General features: G+C 35.8%; 1 protein-coding gene across 1 annotated transcript; it reads left to right on the top strand.

Moving 5' to 3' along the window:
• Positions 1-7,609: 7,609 nt before the first annotated feature.
• LOC139147085 (uncharacterized) lies at positions 7,610-18,211 on the top strand. Its single transcript, XM_070717947.1, has 5 exons — positions 7,610-7,960; positions 15,020-15,307; positions 15,695-15,928; positions 16,459-16,521; positions 16,699-18,211. Exons 1-5 carry the CDS (start codon positions 7,921-7,923, stop codon positions 16,740-16,742), a joined length of 669 nt encoding a protein of 222 aa, XP_070574048.1. The 5' UTR covers positions 7,610-7,920; the 3' UTR covers positions 16,743-18,211.
• The last annotated feature ends 144 nt before the right edge of the window (positions 18,212-18,355 follow it).

Genomic DNA, 18,355 nt, shown 5'->3' on the forward strand with positions numbered 1-18,355 from the left:
ATTACCAACTATCATGATGAACCGTTACGAGCAAACATGATATGATATTATCAGCCAGCATGCTACCACATTGTCAGATATCATAGTGTACATGCTAAGGTTTCGATATGATGGTACATGATAAAAACACTAATGTTTATGTTGTAACATATGATAACCTACCATGCAAGAAAATATCTGTCTTGAGATAAATCCAAGTATTTTATATGGCTGGTATTTGTGATTGTTTCAAACCCATGGTCTGTATTGCAAGTTTAACAGAGATTAAACACAGTGATACCAAAATATATTGGCAGAGAGAATTGAAAATACACAGCTAATAAAATTGTTTACCAGAAATACTTCAGAATTATATTGATATAGAAATGTGAACTTTAATATCAGAGTTATCATTAAAGCCCCACTAGCTGTACTCTTGAGATTTGTTAACCTCAAAATATCTTCCTATTCTCTCCTTGTTTTCTCTAAATTCTACCCTCTGAAGGGATATTGGCTTTTATTGCATTAGGAAACCATTCCTTTTGTGAATCATTTGACAAGTAAAGTCAAATTTTAACGGTCATTTTGATTTCCCGCCATTTTTTAAAAATTGGTAATAATTACAAAGAAAACAGAACATACAGTCTAACAGTTGAAAACATTCACCCCTATGCATTATATTGGACTATTCTGTGCAGTTGATGTGAAGATTTCAATGCAGATATGCACAGTATCCATGGTTTTTGTTTTTCCGTGTGGGGCTGCGATTTAATGTTTGGACAAATGTTTAATCATAGTGTAATCTTTCTCTTATTCAAAATAGCATATAATGTCTCAGCAGGTAATCAATAAGAATATACACACATCTAAATTTGTACATTGTCATAAACTTATTTTAGCTTGAAAGTAAAATCATTAAAATAATGATAAAAGATACAGCTAGTAGGGCTTTAATGTGTGTTTGTTGTGCAGTGGGAGGTTTGGTTTTTGTGAATTCTTTCAAATAATGCATTAATGTAGTTTTTTAATCTTAGATGAATGTGTTTTGATAAAGTGTAGTCCTTAATCTTGGATCATTTATTTTCATATAGTTTTTTTGTCAATCATGGCATAATTTCTGCATACAATTTCATCAAGATACGTATAGTTTTACAAATAATCTCTCAATCTCTAATTTTGGAGTTGTTCTAGTGAACTTCAATTTTTGTAGTAATTTAGATGTTTATCACAATAGCCATATAGGGTCTTTTTGACCTAAATCAATGTAGTATACAATTTGCACGTCAATTATTTTTCAGATGAATTTATAGATATCAAAGTTTTTATCCTGTCCACTTTGCACAGATATTTTTCTACTCACTGCCAGATGATCAAATCCTTTACAACAATATCAACTCAGCGTATCAATATGTATATAATATATATCTACTTTGTAGTAAAACTTTAATTCAGTTCATAGCAAACAGTACCAACTTCCCTGTCAACAGTAATTACAGACTGCTTCACAAAAGGAATTTGTAACTTTGTAAATTTAATAAATGTCTTGTCAGATACTGTATTTTCTATAAACAGGTATTCAATGTAATTTATTCATAAAGTAATTTACCTATATTGTTGATATCTTAAAATAGTGTTTCAACAGATCAAGTGTTGTTTTGATAATTGAGTCTTAACACCACTTTGGATATCCCATCATTTACAGATGTTAAACACACAGTTATAGACCGACATTTCCATGACAGCAATGTCTTATTACAACTAAGCAATTAGCATCAAAGTGTATCTGTTCTCTCATATTGTAATAGTCATTTTCATTGCAGTTGTCATATTCACCTACTAAAGTGTTGATAAATGGGATCTGTCATGTAAAATGTTTTTACAGCAAGCTGATCTTAACAGTCCGGTTTTATCCTGTGTACTGGTGAAGACAAAGTCCGGAACGGGGACTTATTGATCTCAAACATAAGGAAAACACACTATGGCATACATATGCATGTTGATTGATTTTGTTGTCCAGTCCAATATGACCATCGGTCGGCCATTTTGTGCAAAGAGCTATAATTTACACATGCCTCGACTGATTTCATTCAAAGTCTGTACAAAGACAGTACACTGACTTATTTATGCATTTTGATCGTTTTGCAATTCTGTCCAGTATGGAACATTGGTGGCCATTTTGTATTAAATTTTTGTCAGTTTAGAGGTGAGTATACTTGCTAAAACTGATTTCAGTGAAACTAAGAAGAACATAGTACCATGTGACTGATTTTAAAATGCATGTCAATTTATCTTGCAGTACAATTCAATACTGCAGCCTGGTGGCCATTATGTCTTTGAATATTTGATGTCCAAGAGCCACTGCTCAGACACTGGACTGATTTGATTCAGGACAGCCACATGTCAATATCGTATGTGATTATGTATGCTTGGTGGCAATTTTTCAGACATACTGAGATAAATTCTATTTCAATTTGACACAAAGACAAGATGCTATGATGTGTATGTATGATTCAATACCGTATATTTACCCACGTTGACCAGTCACACATTCTAATTGGTGCATTCAATTAAATCTAATCAGGCAAATTACAGATGAGGACTGTGTCATTTACAGTGACTTGTCATCTCATGTACTGCTGATGATTTTTCAAAGAAGATTGACATGTAGCTCAAACAATGTCAAAGTCTGCAAATTTCACATCTGATTTGAATATAAGTGTAAGTTCAAAGAGTTGAATTACAACCCTTTTCAGAATTAGAGCGGCGAAGCCACTGCAGTGAACTGCAATAAAACTGCTCACACTAATTAGTTTCAGCTGTAGCCAGCTGGCAAAGTCGACAATATTGTATGTCCCATGCAGACAGTTTGTCTGGGGAAGTTGAAATAAAAAAGATTTGTACATGGACCAGTGCATGGTGTAGAAAGGCAAAATGTAAATTCTGTACTTAATAATTTGATGTTACCAATCTGTCGGTTGCACTTTGCTGACAGTGGTATCATGTTACTGATAGTAACAGCAATTCTGTTACATATCACTTGCTTGAATATGTAAATAAATTTCATCCCAACAAGTCAAAAATAATCTTTCTGTTGTGGGAATTCCATCTCCAAGTAGAGCAAACAGTCCCGTACTTCTCTTCCTTTTCATTTGCTATGCTAGCTAAAGGAGTTACCTGAATGCTAGACTGTACAGATACATACTCTATGCTAGCTAAAGGAGTTACCTGAATGCTAGACTGTACAGATACATACTCTATGCTAGCTACAGGAGTTACCTGAATGCTAGACTGTACAGATACATACTCTATGCTAGCTACAGGAGTTACCTGAATGCTAGACAGATACATACTCTATGCTGATTACTATAATGGAGTAGTATGCAAGCATAGATGTTAGATACTCCAAACACAGTCCCTCCACCCACCGGACCTGTGTGTGGAGGGACTGTGCTCCAAACACAGTCCCTCCACCCACCAGACCTGTGGGTGGAGGGACTGTGCTCCAAACACAGTCCCTCCACCCACCAGACCTGTGAGTGGAGGGACTGTGCTCCAAACACAGTCCCTCCACCCACCGGACCTGTGTGTGGAGGGACTGTGGGTGGAGGGACTGTGCTTCAAACAAGTTACATATACTTTCAGTAACACAACATTTGAACACTTGTTGATAGCAAGTCACTACACAGTGTGATCAAAAGATCAACTCATTCTTCATGTAATCTTAGAGTCTATCGCTGCTTATAATTTACTTGTGAGTGTTTCTTGGCAGCTGACAAAGCTGGCCAAAGCCGGGGTTAAGGGAGTTAAAGTACAACACATTGTTAAATCATGAGTGAAGTTTCCTGGTAGGAAGTCTAGATCTGCCAAGTGTCTATGGAGCAGTATAGTCAATGGATCAATGCAACACTCAAAAGCAATAATGGCTACTCTATGATTCTACACATAATTGAAATTTTCATAATGATTTGAAAAGTACGGTTGTAAACAATGAATGTGATCAGGTTGATTTATTACATCATTAACAAATTTTGAGACCATTTCACCAAAATCACTTATTTCAAAGTTTTATACACTACAGATGGAATGTGCAGCACCATACTTAACTCATCAATGCTGCTTTGCATTTGATTATTGGGTTATACGTCATATGTAGCCATTCCAGTACCTGCTAAGTATGTCTTTTCTCATCGCAGGATGATATTTTAATTTGGCTGAGCCCTACAACTCTAATTTGGGCCAGTAGTATATTCTTACTACCATATTTCTCTCTGTGAGTGCCCAGTGACCTGAACATGAAAAATTTGCAAAACAAATGTGGAATTGCCTCAGAGTGTTATATGCACCTTTGTTAGCTAAAGGAGTTACCAGAGTGTTAGATGCACCTTTGACATCATATCCTTGACACCATGTCCTCAATTTGTGATGTTTCTTTTGGATTTTTTCTCATTGCCGATGCACCTGAATTTGAAAATTTTAAGTACTGATGTTTTACCCACAGTAGATTCAGACACATTGGCCAAGGTCATGATTGGATCAATGAAAGTGGAAGCAAATGAAAACATGCAGAATAAATATCTATAATAAATGAGAATCTACATGCTCTGACATGTTGGTTTCTAAAATTTTCATTTCTTCTATAGGTACTGAAAGATTTATGGAGAAAAGTAGTGAGTTTTGCATAGCAAATACAATCACACAGAGAAACATGGTAGTATGATATGTGTGAAGTCAATGTCAAATCTTAAAACTCTTATACTACTCAATTACAAAGCAAATTTGAAAATAGATGTCCAATGTGATACATCGCAATTCATTATACATTTACATAGTGTAGTACTCTGTCAGAATTGTTACTCGTACTTTCAAATCAAATATATAATGGCTGATACCTTTATTATGCCATTCAGTGGCCTTATTTGTAATAAATTTAAATGCTTAGATGCTAAAAGTGTTGTCTGTCATTATTTATTGTCTCATTTTCAACAAAAAGTGTTAAACAGCTTCTCTCAAAGAAACTATATTTCCTACCGGCAGAAGGTTTCTGAATTTGCTGAAATTTTATGTTCATCTACCCAACCTTTGACATCATATCCTTGACACCATGTCCTCGATTTGTGTTGTTTCTTTTAGATTTTTTCTAATTGCCGATGCACCTGAAGAAAATGGAACACAATCTTCCATATGCTTCATTTTGAAATGGCGCTTTCTGTTGATGAGTAACTGAACCCAGGATTAAATTGATTTGTAAATCTGTTGAGTGAGAGAGAGCCCAGTAATTTCAGTCTTCCCCTATGCCTTATAAATAGGTAACTGAAACTAGCATCTTGATTTTTAAAGAAATTATTACATCGAATTCCATTGTACCTGAAGAGTCAGAGAGAGATTCCCAATACGAATTGAGCATTCAAGACTGCAGCATTTCAGATCTGTGTTTTTGGTATGGTGTGTTTGCAAGGCATAAAACAAAAGGATGAGCTTTAACTGTAATTAATGCCGTGTACATGAACAATTGGCAATTACGCCTCAAAACAGGCATCGTTTTCAAAATTGAGATCATTTGCAATTGTTGTATTCATCAGCAAATCACACTGTACTGTTAGAGCATGTAAAGTAAAGAATAATAATCAGTGATAATGTACATATATTTGTCAGTGCTTACCAGATGAAACTACACAGGTAATTGATGTAGTTGTATAGAATTTACAAATTAAAATTTACTTATGGTGTGATAGAGTTATTTGGTTATTTTTGTAACTTCCTTTGCATAAATTATTGTACAGTAAATCCACCATACCAGGGCACTTGTACCCTGGCTTAAAGCTATGGTATTAGCGCCCTCATACGATGAACCTACCAGTCCACTATTGCTATTGAAGTCGGACTGAACAACGGATTTGATACAATTGTTCAAAGTCATTAGGTTGTCAGTTTGGGATTCCCATTTGAACTGGCTTAAATGAAAAAATCCTAGAGCTGTTAAAGCAGCACAAGACAATCACGTACATGGGAAAAAGTTGAACATAATTTTCAATTTCACTGCCCCTAAATTGAAAAAGATACAATTGACATTAAATTAAGAGAAAACTACATATTTTATTTTAATTATCACCTGTGCATTTTTTTCTTGTTGATTGATTACAACCAGTATGAATGGTTACATTAATTTTTTTTCTGTTTTTATCCTGTCATATATAATCATAGCGTCTTCTGTATCTTGCAAGGCAGTCTATATATGACTCCTATTTGTAAGGTAATGATTTTTCAACAAGTATATGAGTGTCTTTGTTACTTTTTGCAAAGAATTGACACAATATGTCAAATACATTTGTTGATTAAAAACTACACCTAAAAGATAGTCAACTTACACATTTGATGCCTTACCCTTCAAGATACAAGATATCATTATATTTAAATACCCACGTAGATGCGATGTGATTTCTGAATTATAGCTTTCTAACTGGGTTACCCCGGATGTAAAAGCCTTTCCAGTCACCTCATTGTGTTTGTTGATACACAATCAACAATCACCATGGAGATAGACGATCTTTCTTCAGTGCATTCACGCCTGTACAGTGTGCTTTCCACAGAAAACTTGAAAGGAAAGCGATGGCGGGTTCATGTTGCCAACAATGATATACAGAAATGAACTTTCAAGACGCGCATTTGCCACAGTGTTATAACATGCTGTCTTCTTCGATATACTTGCGTGCAGGAGACACATCCTTCCCCCCTCCTTCTTCCTCCTCCACTCACACATATAGACAAATAGGGCCTACTGCAAAATAGGCCTATACATTGCTGCAGCCAGGCAGCAATTTGAAACAGCAATATATATATCATATTATGAAATATTTGCCTGCGTCAGGTTTGAAATAACAATGTTATCTATTGATACTAGTAGTAATACTGTCGATGGCTTGCAATGACATATTGATGTGTGTCGTTAGTGTGAAGATCAAACGAGTCCGACAGACTCCAAATAGGCGGACATAATTAAATCAACTTTCTACTCCGCCGGTCGTTCATGGAAACGCTAATACGCGTTTGCGCGAAGTAGACTGTACGTGAGTGTATTGCTGTGATCTCGCTGTGGTATTAAAAGAAACGAATTACACGTTATTCATCGATTGCCGTAAAACATTTTCATCAAATTAGATAGACGATGTTGAGGCAATTCTGATTGAATTCCGTGATCGGGTAATTATGAGTACAGTGTAAAAGTTTTGACCCAGCATAATCTACTGTCATTGGGGAGTGAGGCCGTACCCTACCGCCGAAAAAACTCGTCATGTTTCTATATCTGAAAACCGAACGATTAAAGAATTGAGAAGTTTGCTCAGCTTTGTAGCATTTATTTTATTTATAAGCACGTAATTAATCCAGTGTCACTCAATGCAAAAGCGGGGCAAGTTTTATCAAGAAAAGAATGATAACAATATTCAGTCGGCTTTGGAAATATCCTCATTTCATCGGTAAATGTGACTCAGTTGACAGTCATTATAACAAATTAACTGCGTGTAATTTCCCGTGAGAGTTATTGCAGTTATAGACCCCCGTTACACCGTCAGGTATTGGCCCAGGCTATCACAGTGAAGCCATACAAAAGCCTTAACAACTGTTGCTTAGGCCCGGCTTCGTAATTTGCATATCAGCTTGTACGGCAGTGGGGGTACAGCTACGCGGGTAAGACGTCCGGTCACCCTTGTCATAACTGGCTAAAAACGCTGAGTTACGGGAGTTTTCCCGTAAATTGTCAAGAACTTCGACTTGTCTGACCAAAGAAGTGGTTTGAAGACTCGCAAGTAAACAGGTTTTAATCTCTGTTGAGTTAAGACACGGAAGCGAATGGGAAGCAACTCAACAACAGTTGACCGACTACCGTACACCTTACCACGAGTGTGTTGACACTATTCGGAGTGGATAAGACCTCGATGAGCCGTCATGGCTCCAGGGAGTATTACTTTACCAGGGAGCGACAAACGTAAGTATGCCATTAGGTTAGTCCGTAAAAAACCTTATAAATACCAGTTACATATAACACTATATTCCTATAATCCAGAGCCCACGGGTCAGAGTGTTCACAATTAGATCTGTTGTTGGTCTCGGTTTTGTGTTGCTACCTTTGTGAGCTAGCTACCAGTGTACGCTATAGCGGACTGGGGCTAGCCTATAGACTGTATTATAATGAGGTTGAGGTGGCTAGTGGCTTTTTATCGTCTTTGCTGTAATTGACGGTAAATGTGCTTTATGAACCGCAAAGGTAAATCGTTTTGATACCGGTAATAGATCTATTCATAGTCTGTTTATCACAGGCAGGCATACAGACTGGCACTTCGAATGCCGACACATAGCGGATACTGTTATATCAACCTAAAGTACAGAACATGTTTATCTGCAGCTGGTTTTGTTACACGTACTGTGACAGCGATAGCCTAGGTTACACTTTACTACCAGCATTCATAGGTGATCTTAGCCCTGCGTACAGGTCTGTGTGTTCCCGGCGTATACGAATTCCACCACATCATGTGGTGGAGGCCGTATAACGCCGGGAACACACAGACCTGTACGCAGGGCTACCGTGATCTCTGCGTAACCCATTTGACTTTAATGACAGAGAGTAAACGCCGAATAAACACACTCAGTTATAACACTGTAATAAAGATCAACAACAAAAGATGTGCCCTCTAATAAAGTGCGTGCCAAGTCAGTGGTCGACTGTACATTAGCTAATTTAAACCAAGTTTTTATTTATTGGTTAATTTGGCTGTGTTTAAATGCCGTTCTTGGGCTTGAAAGATTAATGTGAACCATTAAAAATAAATGCATCTGCCATCTTCCATTGAGTCAATATGACTCCTGCATGCGTAAACGGTGACACCTGTTGGTGACGTGACTTTTCATTTATTGCAATAACTTACAGCAAAAAACAGGATGGTTGGACAGTCTCATATACATTACGTTTACTTTTTTGTACGTGGCACACAAATTTTGTAGATAACATTGTAGACAAAAAGAACCGACTCATTTGAGTGTCTGGATAGAACACACAAGGGAATTGCTAAATTACTAAGCTACTGCAGTGAACTGCAATAAAACTGCTTACACTAATTAGTTTCAGCTGTAGCCAGCTGGCAGATTAGCGGTAGTGTGTTATAACTGGGCAGTTTCTGTTTCACCCGTGGCCACTTTAGAGTTGACCGAGGTTACTTGATACAGACAAAAAATTCTGCTTGTCCAAAGGCAAAACTAGCTCTGTCTGGGGTTGTAAGCTTAAATAAGTTACGATTGGCACCCTGTGTACAATGTAACATTACCATGCACTGGTCCATGTACAAATCTTGTTTATTTCAACTTCCCCAGACAAACTGTCTGCTTGGGACATACAATGTTGTCTACTTTGCCAGCTGGCTACAGCTGAAACTAATTAGTGTGAGCAGTTTTATTGCAGTTCACTGCAGTAGCTTAGTAATTTAGCAATTCCCATGTGTGTTCTATCCAGACACTCAAATGAGTCGGTTCTTCTTATCTACAATGTTATCTAAAAAACTTGTGTGCCACTTACAAAAAAAGTAAACGTAATGTATATGATACTGTCCAACCATCCTGTTTTTTGCTGTATTTGTTTGGCAATCGAATTGTAAAGTGTTATTTTCGGTCAGCTTTGACCCCGGTCAGCCTTTCGTGTCGAAATACCACAACATTTGTCGTCAATAAGAAATAGCGAGCAATATTGTCGGTAAACTGATTTTGAAATTACTTTATATTTGCTCGCAAACGTGCTATATTGCATGCTGTTTAATTAACACGTTTGTGACCAGACATCTGGAATCGCCAGAATCGCACAGGTGTCCAACATCAGTATACGAAAGCTGAAGCTACATTAGCTTTACAGTTGTGAGTCATAATTGATTGAAGTATTGCTACAATCTAAAACATGTGTTACAAAGCCAATTTCAAATAGAATTTCACAAAATACCAATCTTAGGAATCTTTGCCATGACAACTTTGCGGCTTCGTCCCGGTGCGTATGATTCTCACGCCCAAACTAGAGCTGTGATCTCAGATGTGCAATACCAAATGCATTGTTCAAGTTCAAGTGATCACACTCATTGCAGATTGCTCTCGATTGAAAACTTCGTATTTGTGATTACGTTCTGTGAAAATGTTTCTGCAATTTGAGTGTGTTCACTGTGGTGCTATGCGTGTGTATGCTTGGAATATAGGCCTACACCAACGCAAATTAGTCCTAACATGTATCTGTTTCATTGAAATAGTGTAATCCCTATATAAAACACTGCGTCAATATACCTAATCCTAAACGTTTCTCTTCAACTATCTGACAGAAGACATTACGAGTCGACCATAGCATGGAACTCATGTCCGTGAAATACTAACATTGTCTCTGTATCTATAGACATTCTTTCCAAAGCGATTGAATTTCATTAGTGTGAAGCATTTCAGTCAATACTCAACTCAAGGCCCTTTGTCCACAACAAAAACTAATCTTTAAAATAGGTATGCATTCACAGCAATTGTATAATGTGACGTCATCGGCGGATTTATGGTCGACGATCGACTACCCTGGAATCGCCAACATTGGGTTTAATGTCTCTAACAAAAAAGACAGTCACGTGGCTAGCAGAATTTCATTTCTTGTGAAAACATTGCATGTAAAGATATGTGTATTTATTCGTATATTGTACAGAGCGTTGATAACACGGGAGAAACTAACGTAGGAAAAGGATATCTTTAATTTGTGATAACCAGATCGAATTTTAACTGATCGAATTTTTATACACATGCAGTTAAAGTTAAAGTGATGCTGTAGAAACATCTATGAAGTAAAAATCGATTACTTACACAGCGAAGTAGACTAAACACTGACATATTGTATGGTGGGTAGGGTCTATTTCAATAAAAAGTAAACGTTGGAAGTAAAATGAACATTCTCGTCAACTATTGTGAATGAAAAAGAGCGAAATACCCTCTAGCTCTGCATGGCAGATGGTTTCAAAGCTCAGTACCCGGATCTGATATCCCTTACCCGGTAGAAGCATGGTAATACAAAGCTCAGCACCCGGATCTTATACCCCTCCATATTCGGTAGAGGCGTGGTTTCAAACCTCAGTACCAGGAGATGAAACGGTAATGTGGGCTTCGCAAGGAAGCGTAGATTTGACTTCAAGGAAAAGTTCCGACAGTGTCGACAAAACTATAGCAAATCAGAAAGGCGATGCCACGTTCTGTTAGCATGATATACATTGACATAATAACGGGAAAATTAAAACAGTGATCGCCAGGAATCCCCAGTTTTTCAGATGCCAAGATATTCATCACCCTATACTCACCGCGCTTTGTCGATCTCAGTGATACGAAATTGTAAATTTGACAGGTTGACAGGATTGACCATGGATGTTCCAAAGACTCGACATCAGTTTTCAGATGAACGACTGTGGTCGCATTTCAATGAAGGAGAATAATTCTTTACAGTGTCAAGTCAAATTTTCTCTATGTTTTGAACGTGGAATAGTATATTAACACGAATAAACTGGTTACACGACGTGATGTATAGTCACATGCTCTTTTACAGTATATCATTTTGGTTACCTGTTTATCTATGCACTTCCTATAGCTTAGATGCACTGCCGCCTTCAAATGATTTTTTTCTTGATCAGAGCGAATTACCAAATCACATTCTCCACAAACGAGTCGTATCTATATTCATGACACATTACCTCAACGTCCAAAGGACAGAAGTGGAAGTATAATTGTGTATAAAGATTGTAGAAGTTTATAGTGCGAGTGTAAAGCTCTATAAAAACCGGGATAAAAACATGGGTACAGTGTACGCTGAACACTTTATCGTGAAACTACAGCGGTTTAGCCACATACACTTTGTGCACGGAAAACGGGTGTTTAGGCGAAAAAAATTACAACGTTACATTACTGCGACATATCGTTTTATCAGGTTAAAGAGATAAATTGCCCAACCTCTGGTAATCACTTAAAGCACTGTATACATCCACCATGAAAGCTGTCGTTGTCACCTGAGCACAAACAAATGATGGGTGTCAACACCAGAGAGAAGTGAATAGTATGCATTTAATACACGATATAATTATTAGTACATTGATAATTAATGGGTTTATTCAGCTCCAAAAGAAGCCATGTATATTTAGATCGATAATATAAAAATTGTGTGCAGATAGAAGTAACTCTTGACGACACGATATCAGGTGTCATTGCACACAAATCATCTTTTCCATATTCCTCAAGTCAACTTTTATATAGATTTAAAATTCTTAATTTCATACGGAGAAAAAAAAATCGTCGTCGATCTAGCATTCCAAAATATATGACCGCTTTAGATTAGATTTAGACATACTGAACTATTCGTAAAAACTAAGAAATATTATTCTTAAAACTGTTCAATATGGCAAACAAATTATACTATTTTACAACGAAACAGTCAATGATGTGAAATGATAAATAAAACTACTTTTGCCCCCGGGGAAAAACGTCACGGTGAACTATTTTGTTAATTTCGATCGTGTCACTGTGAATATGGCTACACAAGACTTTAATAATGAATCGGTTCTCTATGACAACCAGTGCAATACTTAATATTTAATAACACATACATCGGAACCAGACTGCCACAGCGGTCGCATCACCAGACTGATGTATTGCCGGGTATTTTAACTTTTCTGTGTTCATCCCTTTATCCTTTATCCCGCAACAATGTAATATAAAGATATTCTTTTGCGATACTTGACAACGCGGCCACAGTACATCACCACTAATAACTTAATAACATGCCGATTTTGTGGAAAAGCTAATGATGTGTGCAGTCATTGAAAAGGAATATCGATTGTTCTCAGCGATAGTGAAAAATGTCCTTTATTACATTTGTTCCTGTACACACATTTTTAAGTATATGATCTCTAAACATTAATGTCTTTATTTCTTTTCGTTCGTACTAAGCACTTCTTTCTTTATTATTTTGTAGTCACAGTCTGTCACGTCGTATAATTGACTTAAATTGAGAAATAATTTTGGCATGAAACCTTCCTTTCAATGTAGCGTGCGAGTCACGTGACTTATAGTCAATAAGACATGAGACTTGCAAGCTCTGACATTGGTCAATGAATATTGGAATATAAGCTTACATTGGCTAAGGCAGAAAGAATTAAAGGTGACAAGTTGAAGATGTGCGATGACAGATATTTTCTCTCTTATCAACGGCCTTTATATAACGTTGAGTCTGGTATCCTTCTTTCTTTCCTGGTCAAAGTTCATGGCGATAGTGTACACTCTATGAAATGTATTAGTGATAACGAGAAACAATCAACACGAACTACAGTACCTGTCTCCACAGTTGACTCTGACCTCGTTTGAAATTTATCGACAATAAAGCTTGTCCTTCTGTTCAAGTATGCGAATAAGGTGTTTACCTCGTGTAGAAGACCATGTTTAATCTATTGCGTCTAAATATTTTACACTGTCAACACAACCTACGTCCAAGAAAAAATAATACACACAAACGTTAGGGCATTTCAAGGCGACTATAATGTGAAATATATGAACAATATTCTATCAGAGCATGCATGCCATAGTAAATATCGTAATTATGATTACTGGTTTCTTGAATATTCCAGTATCAGGAAGTGAACAAACTATCCCATTGTTTTTAGTCGCGATGTGTTTTGTACGTGCATCGGTCCGTGAGACGATCGATAAATGTACAAAGTCGATATGAGCTGTCCTCAATAAATTACTGATAATAGGCTGGTTGCATGTTGTATAAGTATAAACTGTTGACACTGCCTATTTGTTAAACACTCAAGTTAGTATTCGTGTAAGGTTAACATCAATTTGATTTATATAAGATTATTAAGTTGTATGAAACCCACTCTGTAGGGTAATTTACAACAAATGGTTAATTTAATGTTGTCTTCTATTATTCACAAATGTTTGCATTATCCATGAAAATGTAAATAATACAACACGATAGTCTACTTTTCAAGTTAAAAGTGCGTCGAAAGACGAGAAACTGAATGTTTGGTGCGTTGTAAATAGAAAACGTTGACTTGAACAGACTTTTAATCAGACTCGGATGCATGAACATATTGCGTCATGTGTTGGTTATTTTTCATCACAACTTGCAAGGACGCAAAGCTTATTTATTACCTACAGTGTATTTATAGGCACACAAACAGCCAACCCAATGCTAGTGAATGCGCTCAATAACACTGATAGATCCGAATGACCAGGAAGGGCAAAAGAAGACAAAAAAATACCATCAATGAATACTATTTTATCGAGTATTTTATTTCCAAATTGACGTTTTTGAGATTTGACAGGTGTTTAGTTGATTTAACGATGAATTCTAGACCCCAGCATCATCATTGTGATCTAGGGTTCCTTTGAGATTTCTGCAAAAAATTAAGGCGTTGATAAAATGGAAAGTTAGTGAGTGATAAATAGAAACTATTTTCATTACCAAAATTTTACACAAGCAGAGACATTTTCGCTTGTAAGAGGGTCGCCCCGAGGATGAAGGAGAAAACTTGTCGAGCGGTTAAATCATTATAGTTTAAAACGTTTACGATTTTATAGCACGAATTTTTCTTTTTTAACCCCATACATGGTGATAGTCTGAAGTAGTGGAGACAAACAATGATTTTAATTCGAGAGCAAAGTGCTCATTACAGGTCTAATCATACGACCAATACAGTGAATTATAAAACAGCAAAAAAGGCGAAGCTTTCAATAATAACAATACTGAATTTTCCGACGGGTTAAAACAAAACACCACATACTTGTATTAAGTTACATTTAGCAATGCCTGGATTACTATGAAAATGTATTATTTTGTATTATGAAGTTGGAAATGAAAGTTGGCGATACCACTTCAAAAGTTTCATACGTCTGTAGTCTGTGTTTTTAATATTCTGAAAAATGTAGTTGGATTATATTGTATTGTAAAGTTGGATAATTTGCTGTACCATTTAGGTCTTTTAATATTTTATCTCGGCAGTAACTCCAGAAAAATGCAAACAACTGCTGCAACACTACCGAACGGCACTAGCATGCAACATGGGCCCACGTTCAACCCTGTTCTATCTCTTCCAAGAGAGAGTATTCTCAAAAGAAACTATCGACGACATCAGAAAGAAGGGTAAAGGGGATCAATATGAAACAAACGTCGAAATCATTGAACAACTGATGCAAAAAGGTGTGAGAGAATTTGAAGTACTCATCAAGATATTACGTAAATTACAACTAAATTTGTTAGCAGACATACTGGAAGAGCAAAGAACATCAGGTATTTATTTTAATAAAAATAATGCTACTGAGATAATATGTATGTATGTATGTATGTATGTATGTATGTATGTATGTATGTCAGCATCAGCAGTACATTGATGTTGAAGTAGATCGTGAGGTGTGTACATGGATATGATATGTCAGTAAACAATGCTTCTGTTTGCAAGTGTCAGTGAATAAATGAGTGTGCTCGTGCACAGTGAAGGGTGCAAATGCTGATGATATTGCATGCAATTGCCTTCAAAGATAGTTGAACATTACTCAGTTGTAAACTGTTTTCAGGTTCAAGAAACAATTTTATGACAACACTTACAGTACGGTATTTTCCTGAAGACAAATATAACTAGACAAAATTTATGAAAACAAAGTGTTTCAACTTTCACAGATATTCTACATTTGACTGAACCAACGAGTCGGAAGTTGGGTTTTCATTGGAAGAGGATAGCAGATGAATTAGGAATGAAGTCGATGATTCCAATCATACAGGATCGCTATCCCGACAAACTCAGGGAGCAAGCACTTTATATGCTACTCATGTGGGAAGAAAGGGATGGCATTGGAGCTAATGGAAGACGGCTGACACAATTACTGGAAATGTGCAATATGAGGGCTGCTGCAGGTATATAGTGCCTTATCTCTTTACAAAAATGAGTCACAATGCAGAACTCATTTAGGATTATAAATTGGTTTCTTGCTTTCTTGTAAAGTAATTGTTATTGCAATAACAAAAACGAACTGCTTAGTTCTTCCCAGCATTCCCCACATTGTATTGCAGTCCCCTTCTGACCAGTCTTCTTTTGTGTAAGAATGGCTTAAATGAAAAATAAAATTACATTCTCAAGCCAACCATGAAATATCACTGTGAACTTAAATCTTATCAGCTGTTATTGTTATTATTGCAAGTTGAGGAAATGCTTATTAATTATTCATGTTGAAGGGAAGTCTCCTGGTAGTGAGTGATATTTGTACAGTGATCATAGGATAGATATAGACCTCATTTCCTTTGATGTCCAATAAACAGTCAATGTTACACTTATCAATCATTGTTTGTATTAAATGCACTGAGAGGTCTGTTCACATCTTAAACCTGGTCCATAGACTATGTTGCTCTAGAGTATGCATAATAACAAATTTTGTTCTGTTTTGCAGAAAATGTTGAAGTGATTATGAATGGAGGAAAGAAAAAGAAGAAGAAAAAGAAGGGAAAGAAAGGTGAAAGTATTGCAATATTTCAATTGTTCATTAATTCATCGTTCTATGTGTGATGACTTTGATATGGATATGATAGTGAGACAGCTTTATCAAGAGAAATCAAAACTAAAACAGTTAGAAAGGACAACTCTTTCATGATGTTGACTTACTGATTAAAACTTTGATTCATTTTCACAGGAAAGAAGTCTGGAAAGAAGAAAAGTAAATCAGCCAAACTATAGGCAAATAATTTTTACCATGACAATGACACATTTGTGAAATGCCAAACAAAACTTCAGAAATGCCAAATGTTCTGATTATAAGTATATTGTATATATTTATCTTAAACTGGAGCTAAAGACGTCATAGGTACACCTTAACAGAAAGATTCCGTCCTACTAGTTCTTTGGGTGGTTGATCATCATTACAAATTTTTACGAGTTTTTGCCAAATTATCGTAATGATGATAACTCTTCACGGGGATGCCATAAACCCATTATGTCTGATGTAGATATTTATTCCTTGCAATCAATGTAAAAATATAAGGATATGAGTGAATTGGGGTTTATTCTATAAGAGTATCTTTGTAAAATATCATTACTTGTGAATCATGGCAAGAAATCTTCATGGTGTTTTATTTGGAAATTTGATTTTTCATTGAGCTATGCAATCTTGATAAATATACAAACTTTCAGTTTGTGGTTTTGAAAGGTGAAATAATAAATTGTGTTATGGTGCCACTGACATTTTGACTGGCATGGAGATTGTTATACTTTAGAAAGATTATTCGTGGTACCATCATAGTTTAAAAATGCAAAAATATGCATCTCTGACCTTGTGAAATACACTCTTATCATAAAGTTATTGTTCAAAGAAATCATTTTGTAATACTGTAAAATCATTTGTATATATTATATTTTTCATTTCCATTTTCCTTGAAAAATTTTTTTTATAAATGCATAGCAGTGACACCTGATCATATCAAAATGTATCTTACTTTATCTTGTATCTCCACCGTAAGTAATTTTCCCCATAATTTTTTTGTCAGTTATTGACTTTGATAATCATACTGACATATCTAGTACTGAAAATTCAAAACTCAATCACACGTGGCAGCTCTGAGGAGGACATCTTGATGAGTGACATTTATCACTAGTTTTCAGCAAGGGTCATACTGGCACTCTTTCCAAACATACAGAAACAAGTGATGTACTTGTGGTTTTACAATTTTATGATGTCATAGTACAAACAACCTTTTGAATTTGTTACCGATTGACTCCTTCAATATTTCTATCAAACATAACCATTTTATAGTGTGCATAACAAGTCTTGATTACGACTTGTTTTCAAAATTTACTGAAGGAAATTTCAAATCTTGTATGAAAAATTTCAAAACAGTGCAACATTGTACATTTCATCAAATTCATTGTGTAAAAATCTTTAACAGGGAAAATGCGAAATCAAATTTTACAATGAAATTCAATGTTTTATTCTACCTAAGAGCATTTGTCAAATACAAAGTTACATTTGGTACACAAATACATGTACGAATAAAATTCCTCTTAAATACACTGTACAGAAGACAATGAACTACAAGTATTTTTCATTCAGTGAAGATTCTTCACTCATTCATTCATTTATAAAGCACTTTTCTCTGCTCCAAATACACTGGAACAATCATGAATAAACAAGATTTTTTTCTAAAGAATAATGAGTGTATTGTATTTTTGTAAATTATTTTCCAAACATTCTTGGCTTTTAAAACAAGAGCAACAGAATGTTATACACATAGTGAAATGTATATGTTGTGTACCGTAACTGGTCAAGTCATGATAGATGATTTAGCTGGTGTAAT

Source organism: Ptychodera flava, chromosome 13 (assembly GCF_041260155.1).
Source record: "Ptychodera flava strain L36383 chromosome 13, AS_Pfla_20210202, whole genome shotgun sequence".
Classification (NCBI taxonomy): Eukaryota; Metazoa; Hemichordata; class Enteropneusta; family Ptychoderidae; genus Ptychodera; species Ptychodera flava.